Genomic DNA, 23865 nt, shown 5'->3' on the forward strand with positions numbered 1-23865 from the left:
TGAACTCACAGGAAATAGAAGCACTGACGAATATTAAAGGAAGCCAAACTTGTTTTTTTCTTTTTCCAGCTGAAAATATTTTCTCCTGTAGTTTTAACAGTGCTGGTTCAGAACATGAGCTCAATTCTCACAGCTTTCTTCAGTCAGATCCTAACATGTTCAGTCTGGTTCATAACATCGAGGGCCTCAGAAAGAAAAAAAAAAGAAGAGAAAAAATAGTTTGTATGTACAATTACACAAATATTCAACATCTAAATCGGCCCGATCAAATGCAGAACCATCCGAGCCATGGGGGAGGTGAGGATGGAAGGGAGATCAGTCAGTCCCTGCTGCTTCGTTACAAAAATAAACGTCTCCTCTGGTATCAAAATAGACGACAATCTTTTACTTTCCTCGCCGGCGACACCCCCCGAAAACACGAGCGTCAACGTCCGGAGCAAACAGTCGGCAGCGAAGTGAACCTGTGTCCTGTGTTCACAGGATGGGCTGATGAAGGTGAAGAGGCAGAACCAAGAGCAGCACAGAAACGTTTCGATCAGCCTGCGTCTGCGGCGCGGGAAATTACCGGAGCCTTCTGTGGCGGAGTTCAGGGCGAAGAGCCCTGAGCAGCAGCCTCCTCGATTGTCAGAAGTCAAAAGTAGAAAAAAAGGCAGCAGGATGATGGCGGTGGGGCAGTCGGACATGTTGGGAAAACTGAACAAGGCAAGGCTGCAGGTGCTTTCAGACCACATGGTTCTAAGAACTTTAAAAACGTCAGTTAAAGGTGGTTCTTATTTTGTTTAACAATTTCATTTGGAAGATTGTTTCTTTAAGCATTTTCTACCTTAACACCAGGTACGGTTTTCTTTTTATTGTTCAGATACTTCCTGTCTCTATCAGGGCTGGGTCATTAACTGCATTTGCAATAATTCAATTTAACAAAATGCATTTTTTAAAATGGCAAAGCCTCTAAATCTTAGTCACGTTACATTTAACAGGAGAAAGAAACTACATTTCTAACTCTTTAGTTGGCGCTAAAAGTGGGAAGATAGCTGGAGCTAACATGTAGATCCATGTATGAGAGAAGAAGCAGGAAATTTTTTACACTAAACAGTAAAGTCCTGAAACTATGGACTTTAATCAGGGAATAGGCCAAGGTCGTCAAAACAATTAAACCTTGGAGAGGAAACTCTACATATTTGTAGTTTGATCAAAGGAGATTCAAATTAAAAATCACAATATCGGTAAAAAAAAAAAAAAAAAAAGGCCATTTTCATTGTTTTGGCAAAAACTTTCTACTTCAGTCTGCATGTTTTTTGACAAAACATGCAAAAATATTCATAAATAAAATGTAATATAAAAATGAATTTTAATAATTAAGCCAATCCACCACATCCCAACAAGAAATTAAGCAGAAACTGATTGAAAGAAAAAAATATCTGAATGTAGATTACACAAATAATTCTGTAGATTTAATCATTTTCTGAATATAATGATGCTCAAACTGGAAAGAAATCAAAATCTAGAAATCCAATGCAGACTGGTAGCATGTTATCAGACATATACAAGGAAATAAAAAAGAAAAGGTTTAAAAATAAACTTTTAGCCCCTTCTTCTATATCTATGCTAAATCAGCATAGATATAGAAGTAGTTAGACCAGAACAGATAGTTTAACCCATTTTTAATATCTATATGTCCAATTGCTTTAGGGATTATTAGATAAAGCAGCAGACTGGGGAAATACTCTGCTGCTGCCGCAGGAGATCAAACCCAAATCTAAATATTCTGTGGTCTGAAAGCACCTAATAATACGGAGCTCTAATGAAGACATCTGTTAAAAGGAGGGAGAAGATTGAGGAAAAGGAAAAATCTCCAAATGTTATTCGCTGCTGGAAATGATTCAGAGCCTGGCAGCATTTCTCTGCTTTCACTCATAGTTTTCACATATTTTTTTTTTATCTGTGCTTTACAAGTTAAAGAAAACTTTTTTTTAACTTCAGTTTCCCCCCAGAAGTGAGAACCTTTAATTCTCTTTAACTTTTGGAAACAGCAGAGGAAACGTTGGAACCGAACCTCAGCAGAGGGAAAAAAGGAAGGAGGGAATACTGAGGTGTTCAATACTGCAGTCAACGTAACACTGCCGGGTCCAGCTCCTGGAGCAGCCCGGTTCTTTTTAATCAAGTCCTTCAGTCTCACCACAAACAGAGCCGCGGCCAAAAGACTGGAGAACCAAAACAAAGAGAGTGTTATCGGGTCGAGTTTAACTGCTGGACAAGATACCAGGACTCCTCCTCACAGCAGAACCTCCTGCTGAGCTTCCAGTCTCTGAAGATAACAGCTGTTAGAAGGAGGTGGAGCCATTTAGGAGCTAGAGAACCAGGTTCTGGGAGGAAGACTGTCCGGGCCAACGAGGGTTCTAACAGAACAAGCTGAGGATGAGGAAAACTAAGAAGGTTAACACTGAAACAACAGATAAAATCCAATTCCTCTGAACCCAACAGGTCTGCTTCAGAAGTCCAAACCTAGTCGGACCCTCACAGCGCTGGTTCTGGATCAGTGTATTTTAGGCGAGCGTAAACCGTAACCAGGTTTGGGTCAGATTTTATTCTTCAGTCGGGCTGGACCTCTCTCCGGACCTAAAGATTGTTCTGAGTCTTGTTTATTTTGGCCTGGTTCTGGCTTGGTTCTGTTGTGCTGTTCTCAGGACTTGGCTCCCATCCGAGGCTGTCCGATGGACCCCTCCTCGTCCGACAGGCCGGTTTCCACGGCGATGACCAGAGATGCCACGGAGGCGCTGCTCGCCATGGGCTGAAGCTCACCTGGAAGATGAAGAGGAGGAAGAAGAGAAAACGCTTCCTGTTAAAAAAAATGAAGCTGGTCACGTGACCAAACTGTAGAGACAACAGAACCGACCGAAGAGGATTCAACTGAACCTCCCTATCTGCCCTCTACTGCTGGTTCTAGGTGGTTCCGTGACTCATCACGGGGTGGATGGCGGATCAGAACATTTCTACCCGTTCATTAAAAACATTCCTGCTGCTTAATGATCCGTTGCTTTTTCTGCAGAGCTTCAAAGACTTTAGATCACCTGGTGAAGCTCAGTGTGAAACCATTCACTGTGACTTTTCCAAGATTTTCTCATCCACTCTGACTCACTCAGATTATATATATATAAATAAAGATTACAGAAGTTAGTGAATAATATGAACGATCAGAACAGTGTGACCTCCTGACCCGGTACTTTCTAAAAACTGCAGGTATGGCAGCATCTTTTCTCTACACATTAGCTAGATTTAAGCCTTACTACTCATAAAACAGACCATTTAACTTCTAATAAAGGTTCATATTTCTTCACTGATCATAGCTTCTCCTACCCCATAGTATAATTTCTATATTCTATTGTTTTATTTAATCTCCCTCAGAAGTCAGATTAGTTGAATCAGATCTATTGTCAGGATCAAGTCCATCTTCTTTAATGTTAAGTCGTCAGGTTGGGAGAAAGATATTGAGCTTCCCATATAGATAATACTACAGTCACTCTTCTTAAGGATTTAACGGGTTAAATGAAGAGGAATATATTTCTATAATCGTGAGCAGGAACACCATAGAGATAAGACACCACATAATGACACATCCTATCAGATAGTGACACATCTTCTGTGACACATGGTTTTCTGATGTCACTGAGGTGTATGCATAAATGGGAAATGTTCTTCTGGGTTTGATTTATAGAACTGCAAATCGATTAGAATGCCAAAAAAGCTTTTTCTTCACAGCAGTCATTAAATACAAACTCAGGGCTGGATGTTAACCATTGTCCGATCGCCCGGGGCAAGTAGTTTTTATTGTTAGGAGAGTACAAATTTCAATTCATTTGCCCGCCGGGCAAGTTCAATGATCGCAAAAAAAAAAAAATTATCACTCACTCAAAATTACTTTAAAATCACCAACATTCGATGAAAACGACCCAGAAGCGTTGCTGGCGCCATTTTAGTTGTTTTGTACACATTCTCGCGTGATTTGAAAAAGCCGGGTGATTTTTGTCCACCTAGCGGTAATTTTGATGTAGTTACCAAAACGACAAGCTAGAAAGCGCTATCATATGGCAGTCCTCTGTACAGTGATGCAGGTCATACAGTAAAAAATGTTCATTAATTTTTTTTCTCTTAGACATTTGAGAGGTGCATTGAAATGTTATAGAGCTAAACATGTTACATTGGTGACCTGCTATGTTATTATTATTGTCTTGTTGCTGCATTTATTTTGTCAGGGAAAACTAATCCTGAGTCAGTTAAAAGTCAGGGAATTCTGAAATTATGTAAGCCTGTGAAACCCTGTATAAAATAACTATGTATAATGATTCTCTAGAAAAGTCACATTATATTAATAGTGTTATCTTCTATAAACCGTGACTCTAAAATAAAAGTTATTCATGTGTGACATTGACTTCTGTCTTGTGATTTATCTTAAGTTTTTAACCTGTCAAGTTTTTTTTAGATTTTTAACATTACAATTTATATTTTTCCAAGCACACAACAGTTTAAAGCAAAGTTTAGTTTGAAAAGAATATGCAGGAAGGAATGAAAAGCATGTTAACACGGTAATGTAGGCTTGAGTTCATTATCTGACGCATGCATATACACACCAGGAACCTGGAAACTTAAAAGATACTGAATTACAAAAAACATTTAAAAAACAAACATGTTTCATTGATATATATACAAAAATAATATTAGGAACTATATTTATCAAACATTATACTGGGCAAGTAAAAATTGCTTCTGGGCAAATGAAATGTGAAAGTCACTTGCCCAAAGGGCAAGTGGTAAAAATCCTTAACGTCAACACCTGAAACTGCTGCTGAAGGTTAATATAACACTGATATCATTATGTTGATAACGATACAGTCATGATATTCAGGCAACAGCTAAAAGGGTTTTTTTATTCCAGCAATCTAATCTGAGATTAAACTGATCGGAATGAAAATAATCTTTTCTAAATCTTGACAATCAGAACCCAACAGATTCTTGAAATGTAAAGAAGTGCGAATGTGAGAAGAAGACCCACTTCTAAAGCCGACAACAACATGAACCGTCTGCTTTAAACCCGTTATCTGATAATCTAGATTAAATCATGTTAAAAAGAAGTGTTAAGATGTTAAAGATGTTAAAGAGTAATTGTTTTCCGGCAAAGAGAACTGGGAACAAGCCATTAGGATTGAACCCTTTCAGGGGGCGGTAGCCTTAAATTAAACATTAGAAACATGTGTCACATTCTTTTTTACAATAAAGTTCAGTTATGCTGAGCAGAAAGACTGAACACTGAGGCACCAATAAGGAACGGCTTCCCTACAGAATAATGGTGCCACCACCATGCTTAACTGTGGGATGGTGTTTTAAAGGTGCAGGGGGAGTTTTCTAAAGCATTAATTCTGCATAGAGCCCCCTATATGGCGTGACTTTTGTTCCATTATTGTGGAAAAGGACGTATTTTGTAAATAAACATTTGAAAAACTTCTTAATATAAAAAAAAAGAGGTTTTAAAAGTAACTTCTTATATTTTAGTTTTCAATTCTTCTTTTTACAGATTTTTTTGTTTTTTGTTTTCCTTTTTTCAAATTGTTATTTAGATTTAGTTTTTCAAAGATCGCACTGTCTTCATTTAATGGTCAATAACAAACCCTGGCTGATGACTAATAAAAATGTTGCTAACACCCATGCAGACCAACTGCCTCCCCGCTTTGCCTCCCCCCTTTGCCTCCCCAGAAGCAAAGCGAATGAGATCTTTAGAAGGCAATCTGAAAAGAATACACTTAGTAAAACTCAATCTGAAAAATAAACATTTTCAATACTTCATCTAGGAACCTGTCTGTGCTCCCCAGGTCCATTGAAACGTTTGAATTCAAAAACTTCTTCCTGAATCTTTCAGCAAAACTTTTAAACATTAGGTATCTAAACATATTTATCCTTAGTTGGAAAAAAAAAAGAAGGAAAACCTGTGTTTAACATATTTAACACATATCTGTGCAGCTCTTGTTGTCTTTATTCAATATTCAAGATAGATGAAAACATCTGAGTCTGTTTTATCTTCCATATTCTGAAACAAACAACCTAAATTTAAGAAGGATTTGAGCATCCAGAAAGGCGTTAGGTGTAGTGAATCCAACTGGCCACTAGGTGTCAGTAAAGCCCCAGCAGTGTGTCCGTGTCCAACCTGTGTGGGCATCAGTGGCTGTTATGGGACTGTCTCTCAGCGGGTCATGGTCCTGGTAGTCCTGTGGGAGCCCCACCCGCCGCACGCCGGGGTCCAGCACCACCGAAGAGCCGCCCTCGCTCAGCGTCCCGTCACTGGACGCCCCGGACACCACGGCCTCCAGGGCCAGAGCACCTACTCCGCCCATCCCAACGCCGCCTACGCCGCCCAGGGCCAGGTCGTAGTCCAGGGGGAGGTCGTCCAAGCAGTCTGCGTTCAGCTTTAAGGAGGAAGGGGAATATGTTAACGCATTAATGGTCATAAAACTATGAACACAAGCAGATCGGTGAAGGGAAATAGCTGGACTCACAGCGATGCCAAGAGCCTTCAGGATGTTCATCTTACACATGGGACAGGTGCGATGGTCCAACAGCCACGGATCAACGCAGCTCTTATGGAACAAATGTCTGAAAACAAAAGGAAACCAGTGTTGATCTGTGCCGTCAGGAGAGAGGAAGCAGTCTGAGGGGACTATTATCCAGCTACATCAGAGAACACGCTTCCTGGTCTCCAAGTCAGAAAAACAATTTCATGTGAGGCTGAACGAAAGTTGGAGACTTTTCTCTCTACCAAGAGAAAACAAGACTAAATGATGGAAAAATCTGGGGGAGTAAAATATTCTTCATGGACATAACAGCTGCCTTTATTCCACCTGTACAGCATACTGGCCTTCGTTCCTGGGTGGAGACGGATCATGGATCAAATCTGGATTGGGAACGCCACAGGATTCCCTCACAGGACATGGATAATGTTGTAAAGGCGCTTTATGAAAAGTTTAAAGCTCCTGTTGAGACCAAAAGGTAACATCTGACTCCAGATGACTGATATTAAAGAACAAAAATAAATAATTTGGTTTTCATATTATTTTATAAATGATCAAGGAATCCTTCTCCTGACTGGTACCTTTGTTAAATGGGATTATTCTGGTTCTCTGAAACCTCTCTGAATTATGGCATTAGCTAAAACAAATAACAACAACAACGAAATGTGCAGAAAATCCAATAAGAAAAAGTTTATTTCTACCAAACACAAAAAAAAAAAAAACAAGCACTGAAAATAACTCCGTTTTAATAAGGCTTTTGCTTCCATTTATTATAATTTTCTTACTTTTATGGCCGAATTATCCAATTAATGGGAGGAAAAACATTTTAACAGAGAGACTTCCTGCCATTGCCACCATGTTTTGCACCAATCCCATATGACTCATTGAAATTAACACATGCCTGCACCCATCAGAACATGAATGCTGGTCAAAACTGAAAGAAAAACAACCTTGACTACCTTAAAGCTGCCAATTCCTATGGTCTTTTAGCTCAGGACGCCTATAGGTGCTTTTTAAGAGCCTCCAGCTGGTTAAAACAACAATTTCATTTCTGACTAACTGCAGTGAACAAAGTTAGACGCTGTGGGGCCTCAAATGCAGCTCATTCTAAGGAGTGTTGGCCCTTTAGTTAGACAGCAGGGTGTCCTGATCTCTACCCCTGACATTTAAAGTTGTAGGGAAGCGGCTTTTCCAAACGTTGCATTTCCGAATTCTCCCGAGTGGTGCCCGACTTTACACGAGTGAATAAAGTGAATGTGATTGGTCGAATATCAAGAGGGCGGGATTGTTGTGGCGGAAGGTTCGCAAGCAAGTTTGGTTGTGGCCGGTTTCTGGAAGCATCTTGCTAAACAGTTCGCAATTTAGTGCTAGTAGGTTCCCAATGGGAAATTACATTGGGACCAAGTAGGACTAAATTGGTGACTTAGAAATGACACCGTCAAGGAATGCTATGGACAGAGGAAACATGCAAGAGGAGGAGAGTTTAGTGTCGGAGGTCGTAGATGAGTCTCCTCCGTCCTACATTTTTTATTTAGAGGAGGAAAGTGGGGACGAAGTTGTTGTGGAAGAGGACGCCAGGGCGGCAGAAGCTTGGTTTGGTGTAGAAGGCTTACAGCCGTACATGTTTGAGCCCTTGCCTCGCAACGCTGCCAGTTCTGTTAGCTCTACGCCTGCTGAAGACACAGACGTCCATCCCTGTGAACACTGGGATGGAACTCAATGGGAAAGGAAATCAGTCTTATTTCTTATTTCAACAGCGTATATTAGCGGCGACATATGAGTCAAGATGCTATGACCGAAAAAAATTTGATTGACAGATGACCTCTGATATATGATTGGCCAAATTTAGGTGTACAAGCTGACGTATAACTAACTGGCCTAGATAAAATCAATGTAAAAGAGACGAGATAAAAAAAAAAAAAAAATAGAAATTTTCTAATTTTTCGTACAATATGGTCTGATAAAGAGTACATTAATATACATGTTTAAGCCAGAATGATTTGACATTTAAATACGACTTCCCTATGACTTTAACCCCAGAACTCACTGCTCTCTAAACACAGGGAACAGATTTCCACGCGGTCATATGACAGAGTGATGGTTCTGTAACCCACAGCAGAACCGCCTCTTCCAAGCTTCGTTCTTTGGAAGTGAAAAATGTTGGCATACTCACCTGCAGGGCAGGATGCGGACCACGTCGTTGATTTTGTAGCCTTCTATGCAGACGGCGCAGTTGTCAAAGTCTGGTTCCGTTTCCTGGTCGCCCTTCCTGATGGTGCGGACCTGGAGTTTACTGATGGCCTTCTTAGCTGCGTCGCCAAGGCGACGCTGCAGACCAAAAATTAAACAAGAATGAGAACCAGGTCCAGGATTAAACAACAATTAAGCTTCATTATTATGTTTAAATAAAATAAATAAACATCTGCTTCCTTTCCTGGAGGAGTCAGAATCTAAAGGCCACAGCTGCGCCTCTGATGTCTGTACCTGGTTCCTGTCCCGTGCGTTGGCGTATCTGAACCTCTGGATGTAGTAGAAGACGAGCCAGGCCAGGGAGATGATCATCAGCACGATGAAGGATATTGATACGAACACCACCGACGTCCTGCTCACATACTTCTGCAGGTTCCTGGTCCCGATGGTGATCGTCATGGTGACCGTGATGTTGCGCTCCAGCAGGGACACCACCTCACGGCCTTTTGGCTCCGGGATCATGATGGCGACCACCTCACCTATACCTGGGATGAAAGAAATGATCCGTGTTTTCTTAGTGACTTTATTCAGAAAGATCCTAAACCTGCAGGAAAAACGCCTTTCACCAATTTTAAAACACCTAAAGAAGTTTAATCTTTACTAACTCGTACCCTGAGGTCAGGGGTCACTTAGCAACAAACAATGCAAAAGAAAAGATGCACCAAATCCAAACTCTAGTCTTAAAGAAATAAATAATGACAAAAATCATTTAATACACCTAACCAGGAACCAAGCAGCTCCGACAAATAAAACCTCAGGTTTATTATATGCATTAAGGTCTGGTTATCCTCCCGCAGCAGCGTGTTGTAGTGAGTTCGTGGCAGATATAGATATTAACGAACTAGCTGTGGGTCTAGATACGGCTGAGGTGGTGAGGAAGTGGGGGCCAGTTTGTGCGCCACCGGAGGGACATGAGGGCGAAAAAGAGCGGGGATCCAGGTGGAAAAAGTGTCCAATCGTTCTCACGCACCTTGCTCTTCCAGCTGGTCCATCTTCAAGAGTCATTTCCCACAATGGCGGTCATACAAACAAAACAAGCCTCCAAACAAGGTACCAAACAAATACGCATAGTGTAGAGTGGATGTAGATTTGACCAATCAGAGGCCTCCTGTCTGCAGTCACCTACAATTCTGGAGAGGTGCATCAGAGTATCTGCGGAGGGGATGGGGTCATAACTGCGTTAACTGATAGACAACCTGGTTTCTCAGTATAAACCAGCCTTTATTCATGCTTTACAGCCTAAAAATAGCTGTTTTCTTTAATGAACGCTGACCTAAAACCAGCTGAGCATCTCTGGAAGACCTGAAAACGGCTGCTAAGCAACGTTCACCATCCAACCTGACAGAACTGGAGACGATCTGGGGAGGATCCCCAAATCCAGAGTTGGAAATCTTGCTGCATCATTCCTACGAAGACTTCTGGGTGTACGTACACAAAGGGGAGGATCTACTCTATACTGATGGAAGGGCCTGAATACTAATGACCAAGTGGTATTTCAGAGAAATAAAACTTAGTCATCTATCCAATCAAAGCAAAATCATTAATAAAAACTGATATTTTCAGGCTGTGAAGCATGAAAAGTATATCCAATGAACGTAAACCCAAAGTAAAATGAGCTCCTTTAGACTCTTATTCTAATGGAGAGTCAATAACTGGTTCTGGGAAACAACTTCCTGAACTTCACTGAGAAATAGAAAGTATGCAGACAGGACACAAAGGATGCGTTCATGAATGACGATTTGGAAATAATTTAATCTTCCAACCAGCTAGGATGAGGATCTAAAATAAAAACAACAATCATTTTTATTTTTTTTGCAACACATCTTAAGGCTCCTCCATGCTGGGCTGTTTTCAGAGCATTCATGATCAGCGATAAAGCGGTCATATCAACTGTAAAAAGGTTTCCTGTAGCATAAACACCTGATTCTAAAGAAGAAGACAGTTTGACCCTCTGAAACCCTGAGCTTCAAGTCAGATGATCTGCTGTAAAACCAGAATAAAAAAACGATCCAAATCACCAAGCTGGGATTATAATCTGCCCAAGTCATCAGATAAAAACTAAAACAGAGCTCTAGCATAGATATGACCCCCCAAGACAAAACGCAACCTCCCATTTCCTGTCATTTAGATCTTAGCCACAGATCAGTTTGCAAACAAACTTGCTAGTTTCACAGCTATGCACAATATAGAAGCTGTCATACCACCACCTCCTGTTTGACTTTGAAGTGCAATAGCAAACACTCAGTTTTGTTTGACACAGTTTGCGACTCGGGTCGAACCACCGGTAGACCTCAGGTCAGAAAATAAGAGACAAAGATGATAAGTCTTCTGATGCCGCAGTGAAATGAGCTCATATTTTTAAAACACAAAGCTAATTTTCAAGATTAGGTTCTTGGTTCCAAAGAGACTCTTTGAAGATCATAAAAAAAAAAACGAAAATGAAAACAAGGAGTGATACTCAGGAGTTTATAATAATGTAGGATTACAGTGTTTTCAAAGTAGTAGTCTGCCTTTTTTTCTTTTTTTAAAAACAAATGGTTATAGGTATACACACAAGTACAGGTTCTGTCTCTTATTTTGTTTTTGCTCTAAAGTTTAGATATTTTGTACTTCATTTCTGAACTCCTAAAACTCCTTTTTATTGCATATATTCTCATCCGAGGTTTATCTAGACTTTTCACTTCGGAATCAACCTCAGAGACCGTGTTCAACCCCATTTATTGATCCAATAACAGCTTGAGCCCGACACATCCCTACATCGCCATGACGACCACAACTCTAAAAATACACTTTATGAGCCGGCGTGGTGGGTGATGCGTGGAGTGGCCTGGATTTGCTGCAGTAGACCGATCGGCTCCAGGATTCAGCCTGAACATGAGATTATGCAAGTCTCTCTGAGGACTATTCACTGGATTTCTATAATCCTGCGGCGGGTATTACAGCACGTCCTATCAGACAGCCTACAACTGTGATGAAGATATGGAAAACCCCTTTATCATTAAACGTACAAGTGGGACACAAGTGTAATAATAAAGATAATTTGTATGACACCAGTTTAACATCAATAACGTAGATATAGAAACCAGTTTAATGTAGAAAAAATAAATATATACATATATAGTACATGGAAACCAGTTTGATATTAAAAATTTACATAAGGAAACTAGCTTAATATAGAAAACATTTAAATTTTTTGTTCAAAAAAAAAAAAATATATATATATATATATATATATATAAATGTATATGTATATATATATACATATATATATATATGGGATGGAACGGTTTATGAAAACACTCCGAACCGTTCGGTTCTCTCACCAAACACATGTATAATGTTGAACAAAATATATTACAAAAAATAAAAAGTCAATTTATGAGGCAGTGTGGATAAATAAAGTTATCACAACCATCTTTAAATTAATAGACAATCATGGTAATATAATTAGCAATGACAACTTTTTGATGAAATTTCAGTTCCCATTAAGATACAAGGAATACAAATCAATTAGTGCAATCCCAATGGACTCTAGCAATTATAAAAATCATCACAATTTACTCCAACTGTGACCCAAATGGTTTCTCAACAGACTGTATTTTTTTTTTAGCACCAAATACCATTACAAACACATACGCAACACATTTAAACAATCCAAATACCGCCAACCAAGAGGCAAATTCTACCAGAACTCCATTTTTAATAGAATAGACTGAAGCAAATCATGGTCACTACCTCATCAATACCCCATTAACAATAAAATCTGTGAAATTCGTATCAAAAGTCTTTATAACATCTGTTACAAATAATGAAATAGCTAAATATCTTGAAATAAAACCCAATTGTTTCTTCAGCAATATTGAACCTGAAATAACCCCCCACTTATTCTTCACATGTCCTGTAACCAGGTACTTCATGAAAAGCAATAGAGCAGTACTTTTCTGAAAAATGAAACTATAGTATAACCCTCTCTGGCAATAGCATTATCTACCATTAGCTGGGCTGCTGCTGGTAACTTCCATTATAGATTATAGAGTTAAGCCTCTTTTTCACCGTTTAGTCCTGTTTCTCTCCTAGACATAGACTAATCCTAACCCCTTTACTGTTACTAACTGTATGTGCGCTCTTTAATCCTTTTTTGTATGACAGTTGGCTCAGATTTCTACAGCTTAAATATTCTGCTTAATTGTTCTGCTCAATTATTTCTTTCCTAGAGAGTGCCACGAATGGAGCTGGTTTACAGTTACTTTTTCTAACATAGAAAGTATTTTGGGATCAGTGCTTTTATATTCCTTTTGCATGTACGAATGTATAAGTAGAAGGCCACTAATCTGCAGTCAACGACAACGCAATCAAATGTCTATGGTCGTAACAGGATCATTCAGGAGGAATAAAACCGGCTAAATCATTGACTCAATGCAATCAACTGGGTTTCTGATGTAGAAAACATTTAACCAGTCTAACTGAATGATCTGATTGAATTAAAATGCCTTGAGATGTCATGTGTCGTAAACTGGCTCTATATAAATAAAATACGTTCAACTGAATCTATGTGTTATTTAAGTTATTTTATTGTTTTTTTTTAAAGGCTGTAGTGCTAATATTACAAGCACCATTCATGTGCATTTCCAACTCGTAATGACATCTAAAAGTATGTGCGAACTTAACACGGCAAACTGGACTTCCTTCCCTTGCCAAAATAGGGTTCTTACTGCTGACCCTACGAAAGTAGTAGGAACATGATCTACAATTTCCTATATTCATTCAGACGGCTTGTTAGTTTACCAAAGATGCAATTCAGACTTTTTTATTCCGCTGTGTGAAAACAGAGACACAGATTCCCAAGCTCAACCTTATTAAATAGCCCTGGGATAAATTACAGCAAATGCTCCTATTCTGAAGTTAAAATAGAGAAACAATTTTGGTGTATGCGTAAACATGATGTATAATACTTTGCAGTAGTTTTTAACTAAGAATTGTTTATTTTCAAGCAGTTATTTTAGGTTTTTCTTATTCCATCCCTCCTCGAGTCCCGTCATCCTTAGCTGTGGTGTCATCTAAAACTTTGATTTAAAAACAGTACTCCAGGATTAACTGGCAAAGAGATAATAATGGGTAAAACTCTAATCTGATTTTCAAAGCAGCAACGTGTGCAGACCAACAGAGACCAAAGTCTACAGATGACCAGGAATGACAGGTTTGACCATTATAATCCATGGGAACAAACAGAGAGTGACCAAGTTTCATTTGAACTAAAACCGCCTCGACATACAAGACTGATTGGAGCTAATGTGTTTAACCCATTTAACAGCTGAGAGAAAAGGAGCCCTAGTCCTTAATTTTACAGTAAATATCCTTACAGTTAGTTTAAGTGGTGCAATTAGTTTTAAGTCATCTGATTTGTCTCTTTGAAGGAGTTCTTTATTGTAGAAAGTCTTCATCCATTCCTGTGGGTTTTTAAGGCCCAGTTTGTTAATTTTCCGAGCTATCCTTTCATGATATTATTAACATTCTGTTAAAGATCAAATTAGCAACAGCCCCAGACGGTCAAATAAATAAAATTCTTAATAGCAAGATAGAAAGTTAGACTAAAAGAGGAACTTCTAAAATAAACTTTGAAGACAAACTTTTGGCTCAAATGTCAGGGTTGCAATGATTTGGCACCTCCAAGTCAAAGCATGAGAGAAAACGTCTGCTGCTGTCTCTGTGGCTAAAAACAGACTTCATCTTGGCCATTGATGAACACAAGCCTTTTTAGTCCTGAACATTTGAGGAGAAAATTTAATCTCTTGACCACAACTCTGGTGTTTCTGATTTAAATCTGAGGTTTAACTTGTGACTGAGGCCTGACTCTATACAAATGAGTCCTGACGTAACCCCAAAGAGTGGGAAAAAATACCCCAGAGGAACGTTTGCTTTCAATGTGAAACAGATGCAGATGCCAAACTAAAAGAAAAAAAGTTAGACTTAAACACGTAAGAACAGGTTTATGTGAGCTCCAAGTCTGAGCAGAAGAATGCACACAGCAATGTGGCACCATGTCTCAACAAGTTTGAAGCAACTTGGTGTGTGCAGACACACTTTTACAGTTTCTGTAATTAGAAGCAGGCAAACAGAAGGAATTATCTCACTGAAGTTTGTACATGTTAAGTATTGTTAAAGCAAATGAGATTGAAGACATTTCAATAAGGAGCCACATTAAAGTTAGTAGAGGTGGACATGAGACTAAATATTTGTAATCACATCACTTTTTTGTGTTTTGAGGGGTCACTTGAGGAGAATATTTATCCAAACGTTTCAACTTAAGTTAAAATAAAAATAATAATAAATAATAAACTGATAACCTTCTCTAGATTATGCTAGAAAACAGTGTAAAGACAAATCATAATGCTATCAGTTACGGAGCACCTCAAGGCTGACTGCTTGGGCCTTTGTTTTTTCTCTCTACTGTGCCGATAAAACCTTCAAGGAGCATCTTGGTCTCCAAGTGTGATAATAAGCTCAGTCTTTTTTTCTGGAGCTAAAAAATAGATTTATATAAACAACAGTTAAACATATAAAAAAACCTTTACTGAATGTATAGTTTAGTTTTTAGGAAAAGTATTTCAAAAGCATTTTGCGATGTTTATATATTTGAGTCCCTCACTCTAAAGTTGCTATACTAAACGAATGGACTTGACTATTAAATACAGCATGTCAGATCCATCTGACAATTGAGTTCATCAACATAGGAAAAGCCTAAGCAGCTTTTAAATCATTTCTATGGCAGTATTTTACGAATAGAATGATTCTAGCAATACTTTTATATCTAAGAAAACACCCTTTAAAAACATCTCTCAGTTTCCTGTTTAGGGCTAAAACAATAAATCTGAATAATAGTGTTTCGCTATTTAAATAATTGTCAAGTAATCTGAATCGGTTCTGAACAATTTTTAGTTCTTGATGTGGAACCCTACCACCTGATCCATTTAAACATAGGCTTTAACTACTTTAAATAACTGAGGTTACTACAAGTTTCAGTAGGTTGAAATTAAGGGTGTTTTCACACATGCAGACTTGATCTAGAATATGGCTTAAAGAGTTAATCGCATCTATTGTGAAACTACTGAAACAATTGTCAACTGCTCTAGTAATTGAGTAAATGTTAAAAGGCTGGTTCATCGATTAGCAAAATGCATGATGTCTAGATTGCTGACCTCCACCGGGAAGGCAAAGGCAGCAAAACATTTATAGCCAAAGGGAACCTAAAGTCAGTCTAGCTTTCAACTTTAAATCAACCAATAATAATAATCTGGAAAAAAGTCTGCTGATCTATTTATTATAAAGCTATTAGGAGCAGGGTAGCAAAAACAAATCCATAACTATATCCATCCATCCATCCATCCATCCATCCATCGAACACCTCACCAGGGAGACGTCCAGGAGGCATCCTAACCAGATGCCCGAGCCACCTCAACTGGCTCCTCTCGATGTGGAGAAGCAGCGGCTCTACTCTGAGTCCTCCCCGGATGACTGAGCTCCTCACCCTACCTCTAAGGGAGAGCCCAGACACACTATGGAGAAAACTCCTTCGAGCCGCTTGTATCCGGGATCTCGTTCTTTCGGTCATGACCCAAAGCTCATGACCATAGATGAGGGTAGGAATGTAGATCGAAGGGTAAATGGAGAGCTTTGCTTTTTGGCTCAGCTCTCTCTTCACCACAACAGACCTGTACAGCACACGCTTCACAGCAGACGCCGCACAAATACGCCCTTTCGATCTCACACTCCATCTTCCCCTTATTCATAAACAAGACCCCAGGATACTTAACTCCTCCACTAGGGGCAGTACATCCTCCCACACCCGGAGAAGGCACTCTAAGCTTTTCCTCAAGACCATGGTCTGTGATTTGGAGGCACTGATACTCGTCCCGGCCGCTTCACACTCGGCTGCGAACCGCTCCAGTGAGAACTGTAGATCACGCCCTGATGAAGCTAATAGAACCACATCATCCGCAAATAACAGAGACGCAATCCTAAGGCCACCAAAACAGATCCCCTCAACACCTTGGCTGCACCTAAAAATTCTGTCCATAAAAGTTATGAACAGAATCGGTGACAAAGGGCAACCTTGGCGGAGTCCAACCCTCACCAAAAACGAGTCCCCCGAAGGACACAGTCAAATGATTTCTCGAGTTCCCCAAAACACATGTAGACTGGTTGGGCAAACTCTCATGCAACCTTTAGTTCTATATCCATTTGCTAAATATTTCTGACCAGTTTATTACATCCCCCTAAATGAAATGGGCTGGCTAAAAAGCAATGAGGCGGTACAGAAAACACCAACCGGCTGGCTAGTGAAATGGTTATCTTGAATTTTTTAGGGATTCACATGGAGAGAATAACCCAAAGGCTGATGATCAGACTCTATCTGGAGACCACACAAGACGTTGTTTCAGTTTATTCTTCTGTACCCAAAATTAAACATAGCAAGAAGCACAGTTATACAAAAACTCAGTTTTACTATGGTGAGTTAAAGGGGTGTGGGGAGCAAAAAAAATCAATTTGGCGATATATCCTGATTTTCGACTGCTTAATATAATATTGATCTTTCAGTTCCTAATATCATTAAAAAAACAACAACAAACTTTTAACCTAAAAACAATGCACCACCACTCTGTTAAGATAGTGCCATGGAGACCTTTTGCTGAGGCAGTCACAGTGGAAAACGTGGACTGACTCAACCCCAAACAACATGGATGCCAAAATAATTGAATGATCAGTACCTTCTGATGAGCATATACAGAACTTGCTTCTTTTTTATCTATACATTTCATTTTGATAGCTGGGTGAATTATCATAAAATATAGGGTAATTGCAATATTGTGATAATATAGTATTATGTACAAGTATTGTGACACATCGTATCACAACACACATGCCAATTCTCAATCCTAGTGAGATATCACCTTAATTACTTATAATGGTATGAAATTATAAATTCTCTTTTTATCTGGACTTCAAACTGTCTATCTAAAAAAAAAGTAGCAACTCATATATGAATAAAGTATTATATGCAATGTAAAGTGCACATTGTTGTAATTTCCTGGGTCATAGTTTTATGGTATAAACTCTTATCTTTCTCACTCTTCAGGAAATATAAATACTGAGAAACCTGAGATGCAGCTCCTGATTGTTTGCCCAGCAGTGACTGTATTTGCTCTATGCGGGGACTGGAAGAGCACAAGTTGGATTAAATCCCTCTAGGCCAACGCTGAACTCACATTGACTGAACAAAATAACATTGATTGGTGTTGACCTAAAAATATTCCCCTAGGATCAATACTGCTCCTGTAAAACTGTGAGGTCCCTCACAGTAGTTATATAACCCAAACCTTTTGAACCAATCCTAATTTAAACCTGACTCTTAGGCTGGCTGCTGTGACCACAAAAATTAATCACAAGCTTTTCAGCTGAGCTTTTAGTCAACATTCCCAGAAATCAACACTCGAGCAGCTTTTCGTTTTGATAAAATCTGCTTAGCACTAAAACTAAAATAATGTTCATCATTAAAGACAGTTAAAGAAAAAAGATTAAATCTTGTTATTCATTAATTACAATTACTTCAACGATTACAGAAGTTTTTATTCAACTTTATAGCTTTCATGGACAAGTTTTCCCTATTTTCTTAAAATATTTTTGATAATCTGTTCTTGACTAATAATAAATAAATAAAACAATAAAGGATAGATAGGCTAATGTACATTAGGTACAATTGAATTATAGCTTATATCGCATTTAGACAAGTGATGTGGTGTTGTGTTCAATTTGTTTTCATTATAATGCACCAATCCACTAACCTGACTCCGCTTGGAAACCTTCCATTGAAGAAATTTTGGGGAGGGGCGAAAATACTGGTTAGCTGATTGGCCTATGTTGGTGATAAGACGGGCCAAATAAACCAATCAGATCAACGAAGCATATGACGTACTAACAGAGCGACAATGAAAATACTACCACAAGCCAGGCTACTCTTGCTGCTCTTGCCGAAACCAGTCGGGAGAAGAAATACTGTGTAGTTTCATCGGCTGAAGCCGCCACGTTCTTTAGACGGAACTGTTGCACTTCTCGTTGCGTCACACCTCAACCCGCCTCAAAGCCAACGCTGATTGGACGTTCGTTTGGTGAACGGCTCCAAATTTTCTTTAACGGAAAGTAGCCAGACTGATCTGCGAGTGAAACCTTGAAAGCTTGCGAGATCAGGATGGTCTCACTAGGCTACCAACCACTGATGGGACTTGGAGAGATTTCTACAGATTGGCCATTGCTGCTGATTTGCAGTTCCTAAAACCCTTATTTTTCCCTGCTTATTAAATGCATCAGAAATGAACACATTCCACTTTCCTGCCGATGAACACCAACTGAATAAATCAAATCATGCACTTTTGTTTACTAAGCTAAAAAAGAAGCCACACAAAGGTTGGGAAAGTATCTGCTGATACAGTGTGTACTCCCTTCATTTCCTGTGGGATACAAAACAACTAATTATTTGGAAAAAAAACTGAAACCGTTTCATTTTTATGGTCATTCCTACTTTTAATTGTATTTAACAAAAATATAAACAAAGCAGTTGGTTTCCTGGAATAGAGGATGGAAAGAAAACTAGAACCAGCAGGTCTGACTTTATTGAAAAGCAGCCAAAAATGTGGGCCAGTAAAACTCAGATCGGTGCTTTAAAGTCTCTTTGTGTGGCTGAAGTAGAACATGCTCTCTGAGGCTGAACACCTTGGTAATAAAAATATCTAATCATCTTAGTTTGCAGTTTTTAGTGCTTCTTTTTTAACTGAAATTAAAAGGATTTAAATAACTTTTATTTACTCAGGTAAAAAAGATTCCTGTTCAATTTGGGTGCTTTCTGTTTCCACTGCTCTGAAAGGCAGTGGAATTTATTTAAATTAGCCAAACCATGAATAGTGGAAAGTGAAGAAAACTGAACCGCTCATCCTTAAATCTCAGATAAACCAATTTTCGTACAGTTTTAAAAAACAAAAACAAAAAAACAGGAAGTGCTGGATATCATCAGAGTTAATTATAGCTGTGTTTAACTTCCACTTATTGGTGAATATCAGCCAGAAATTAAAAGCATTCTCTCTGGGTGTGGGAGCCTCAAACATCCAGTCAGGGGACAGAGAGGGAAAGGACCTGGCAGTGGATATGTCCAAAAATATTCATGTTTCCTTCAGCAATTAAACAAAATCTTACCAAACTGAGTGGACGTTTGAGTTTCAACAATCTCACCTAAACAAAATATATATTTTTTTATCTTGTGTCACAGAAAAAGTAGCATATTAACTGTTAGTCATTGAAATTTACGTGGATAATAGTATATCAATATTTCATCTAATGCTTGAAAGCTCCTGCATTGTAAAAGGTGGTGATGACAGTCATCCCACCAGGGTTTAACTCAGATATGTACCAAATGGTCCATAATACAACATGACAGGCTGCCAACAGAAGCTTGAACAACAGCATTAAGTGATTAAAAGTAATGTTTAACATTATGATCTAGGCTTTTATGATCCAATCCACCAATCAAACTTAATCTAAGTTCTGTCTAGGGCTCAACGATGTTGCAAAGAATCTAAACTGTGATTATTTTCAAATAATATCACGATTGTGATTTTTTTGTTTGTTGCCATTTTCCCTATGCACTAAGCAAAAGCATGTAGATGTTTTATTCCAGTTTTATTTTTTTCCATGCCCTGGAGGGAGAAATGTATTGTCTTACTCTTGTTAAATGCGACTAGAGTTGAGTGACTGAGATCAGAAAATTTCATTTTTCTAAATTTAGATTACGTTGCAAATGCAATAAATTGCCCAGCCTTAGTCCTGTCCTTTAAAATATGAATCATAATTAAATGTTCCTTTCAGAAACGACAGGAAAAACTGGTGAAACGAGCTAATCAGTCAGTTCCTCTGTAAAGATGAGAGACAGCTCCTTCCCTGGACCAATCACAGATGATCAAACGTTTTTTATTTAACAGGCATTATGTCGGAGAGACATGAAAAGATCAGCAGCACTGATCCAATCCAGTGGCGGCTGGTGAAAAATATTTTTGGTGGGGCTGATATAGCCTAGTGTATGTCTCCAACTAATCCGGAAAAAGAATTCAAATAAACAATTGGACAATACATACAATTTAACAGTAATGATTTAATTTCCTATATAATAACAGTAACAGTGATGATTTGGGTCACTGTGACGGGGTTCTTTGGCCTCCAAGAATCCAGGCTAAGTCGGGTTACCGGTGTTGGTGATTTATTGTGCTCAAAAACTCAAAACAGGGTGCAAAAGAAACTAAACATGTACAAGATCCTCTGGGCCTCATTCTCCCTCCAGTTACCAGCAATGTAACAAAGAAACAGAAAACAAAAATGGCCGCTATTCTTCCCACAGCCCTCAGTAAATAGTTTAAGCCCCTCACCACAGGCTCTCTTATTTCTGATTTCTTCTCATTAATCAGTTTTGTCCATATATTACCTCCACAAACAATTGATGTACAAAAACAAATAATTTTTACAACTTAATTATTTTACACAGATTCATTGACTTATTCAATTACACCAAACTGGGTTTGAACCCAGCAAAGACGCAGCCAGACTGAAGATGACAAGTCCCCGTAGCATAAACATGTACACACCCACACCCCACACACACACACACACACGGCTAACCCCACTGAAATATTAAGTGTGCACCCTCAATACGCCAGCAGGTAACCAGGACACCTTGTGTGTTTTAAGTTAATGGAGCTACTGGGCTCAGCGCGAGTGAATTGGTCCTCACAAACACAGTATAACAGGAATGTGTGTGTGGCGCGCAAAGTTAGAGGATGTGGATTCGTCACAGTCACAATAACCATGACATGAAATTTTCCTACCCTACAACAGGGATGTTCTTTTGGCAAACGGGTAGATAAATAAGGATCTCACCGAATTTGGTGGAAGCTGCATCTCGCTCATTACGTTCGCCATTGTCCCTCTGATTGTCTGCACCTGCACATGGGTGCAGAAGCCTGTTAAAGCGCAGTATTTTCAGCGCCCCAAGACCATAAAGTTCTGAGACGCTGATTGGCCATTAAATTCACCTAGCAATAGTACATGATTGACAGATTCTCTGCAAATGTGGGGCAGTCTGATCACAGCCCCCAGAACAGAGACGGTAGGAGTCTGTCTGTGGAAATCCACAAATTAATGACAGTAGATAGGGAAATGTAGTTTATATAATTTGTTTTGCTTATAGGTACACACTCTAGAGAGTAAAACTGACATTTATGAGTTAATTTCTAAAAATATATTTTACGTTTCTCTCTTCTTATCAGGGAGGGCGGTGCCCCAGCGCCCCCTATGGGCCGGCCGCCACTGATCTAATCTGTGGGATAAACCATGGAAATGATGAAGCAGCTGATTCCACACTGTCTGTTCTGAGATGGATTAACAGCGAATGGCTCTGACCAGACAGCCAAACCACCAACTGACCAGTCTGACTCCCCAGTGAACCACCCTCTACCACTGAGAATTGTTGCTCCACCTGGATGGAACAGATATAGAGCTCTAAAAAGGCTAATTTTCAGAGCTCTATGTTGCAAAAACCATAAAATATGAGTCAAGTTTCCCTTTTTGCTTAAAAAGCACTTCTGGGCTTTTGAGGAACTGAAAACCAAACTACTCAAATTGAATCAAACATAATAAAAAAAAATTATGTTTGAGGGACCCACAAAGCGTGAAGTAGAGGAAGATATAAAACCACAACTTATAACAGGAATCACTTTGCTGCTATAAATGTAATAAATATAATAGATTAATTGAACTAACTGGAAGTGACTCAAAAGAGAGTCTATAAATTCAATTAGCACATCCTACAAACAGAGGAATAAATGACTTATTTTCTTAAAAACAAAACCAAAGGGGAAAAATGTATTTAAAAATATCAGGGATTTTTTAAAGTGGTGATTAAGTTTGAGTGGATTTCCTTAGAGAGTTTTAAAGTCAATTCAGGTTAAGGGTTGAGACTCTTCAAGAACTTTAACTTGATACCTGAATTTATGAACAGGCATATAAAATTATAAATAATCACCAAATGAAGATGGTAACGCTGACCAAAATGTGCAAACATAAATAGAAATGTAGGTATATAAAATGTTTGTGAAAACAGTTATAACAGCCAATGATAACTGACACAGTCAGGGGCCAAATGTACCAGAAACAAGAGCTGGCCATAGGTTCCTAGGTCTGCAATGAATGAGTAATAGCTGCTACAGTACATGCTGTACTACTAATATCTTTGGTTTGTTGCATATTTGCAACAATAGGCATCAAGGAGTTCATGTTAGCGTGTTGTAACCACTCCAAAACCAGTTCTAATTCTTTTCCAATTATTGTCCTGTCGGGACAGGAGCTTCAACCACCTTGCTGGTACTGTTGTCGTTTAAGTGAACCTGAAGAACTTAAAGGCAGTTGTCAGGCAGAAACACAGCATGATGCTACCACCACCATGCCTTGCTGACCTTTAGACACAGAAATTATTTATTTTCTCAGGTGTAACAGATGCACATGAATCAGCTATTTCTTTTTCTCAATCACAGAATTCTAATGTATTAGCAACTGGACATTAACTTGAAAAAATAAATTGAGGAAACAAAAAAGGAGACAGATAAGCGAGGGAAAAGAATAAAGAAAAATTGTGAAATCGCAGAAATGTTCTGTCCTGAAAACCATTATGCTCCAATGGGAAAATAATCTTGTTGAAAAAAATCCTCACATCTTATGAGTTATTCAATGGCTCAATCTGGGACATTTATGTAACAGATTTGTAACAGATTTGGGTTATCATTTTTAGTTTCTTTAAAGTCGTAGGGTAGCGGCCTTTCCAACAGTTGCAGTTACGAATTCTCCCGAGTGGTGCCCGACTTTACACGAGTGAATAAAGTGAATGTGATTGGTCGATTATCAAGGGGGCGGGATTGTTGTGGCAGAAAGTTCACAAGTAAGTTTGGTTGTGGCCGGTTTCTCTGAAGCATCT

General features: G+C 38.9%; 1 protein-coding gene across 1 annotated transcript in view; it reads right to left on the bottom strand.

Annotated features, from left to right (window-relative positions):
* Positions 1-2422: 2422 nt before the first annotated feature.
* The window catches only part of rnf150b (ring finger protein 150b), a 33331-nt gene continuing 11888 nt past the window's right edge, over positions 2423-23865 (bottom strand). The window contains exons 2-6 of the mRNA XM_038267777.1: positions 9039-9289; positions 8728-8882; positions 6543-6639; positions 6194-6452; positions 2423-2799 (exon numbers count right to left, since the gene is read on the bottom strand). Of these exons, the coding sequence (XP_038123705.1) occupies positions 2681-2799; positions 6194-6452; positions 6543-6639; positions 8728-8882; positions 9039-9289 (881 nt within the window). The 3' untranslated portion in view covers positions 2423-2680. The remainder of the gene's footprint in view (positions 2800-6193; positions 6453-6542; positions 6640-8727; positions 8883-9038; positions 9290-23865) is intronic.

The sequence above is a fragment of the Cyprinodon tularosa genome, unplaced genomic scaffold, assembly GCF_016077235.1.
Source record: "Cyprinodon tularosa strain WSP-4 unplaced genomic scaffold, ASM1607723v1 ctg684, whole genome shotgun sequence".
In the NCBI taxonomy this organism is placed as follows: Eukaryota; Metazoa; Chordata; class Actinopteri; order Cyprinodontiformes; family Cyprinodontidae; genus Cyprinodon; species Cyprinodon tularosa.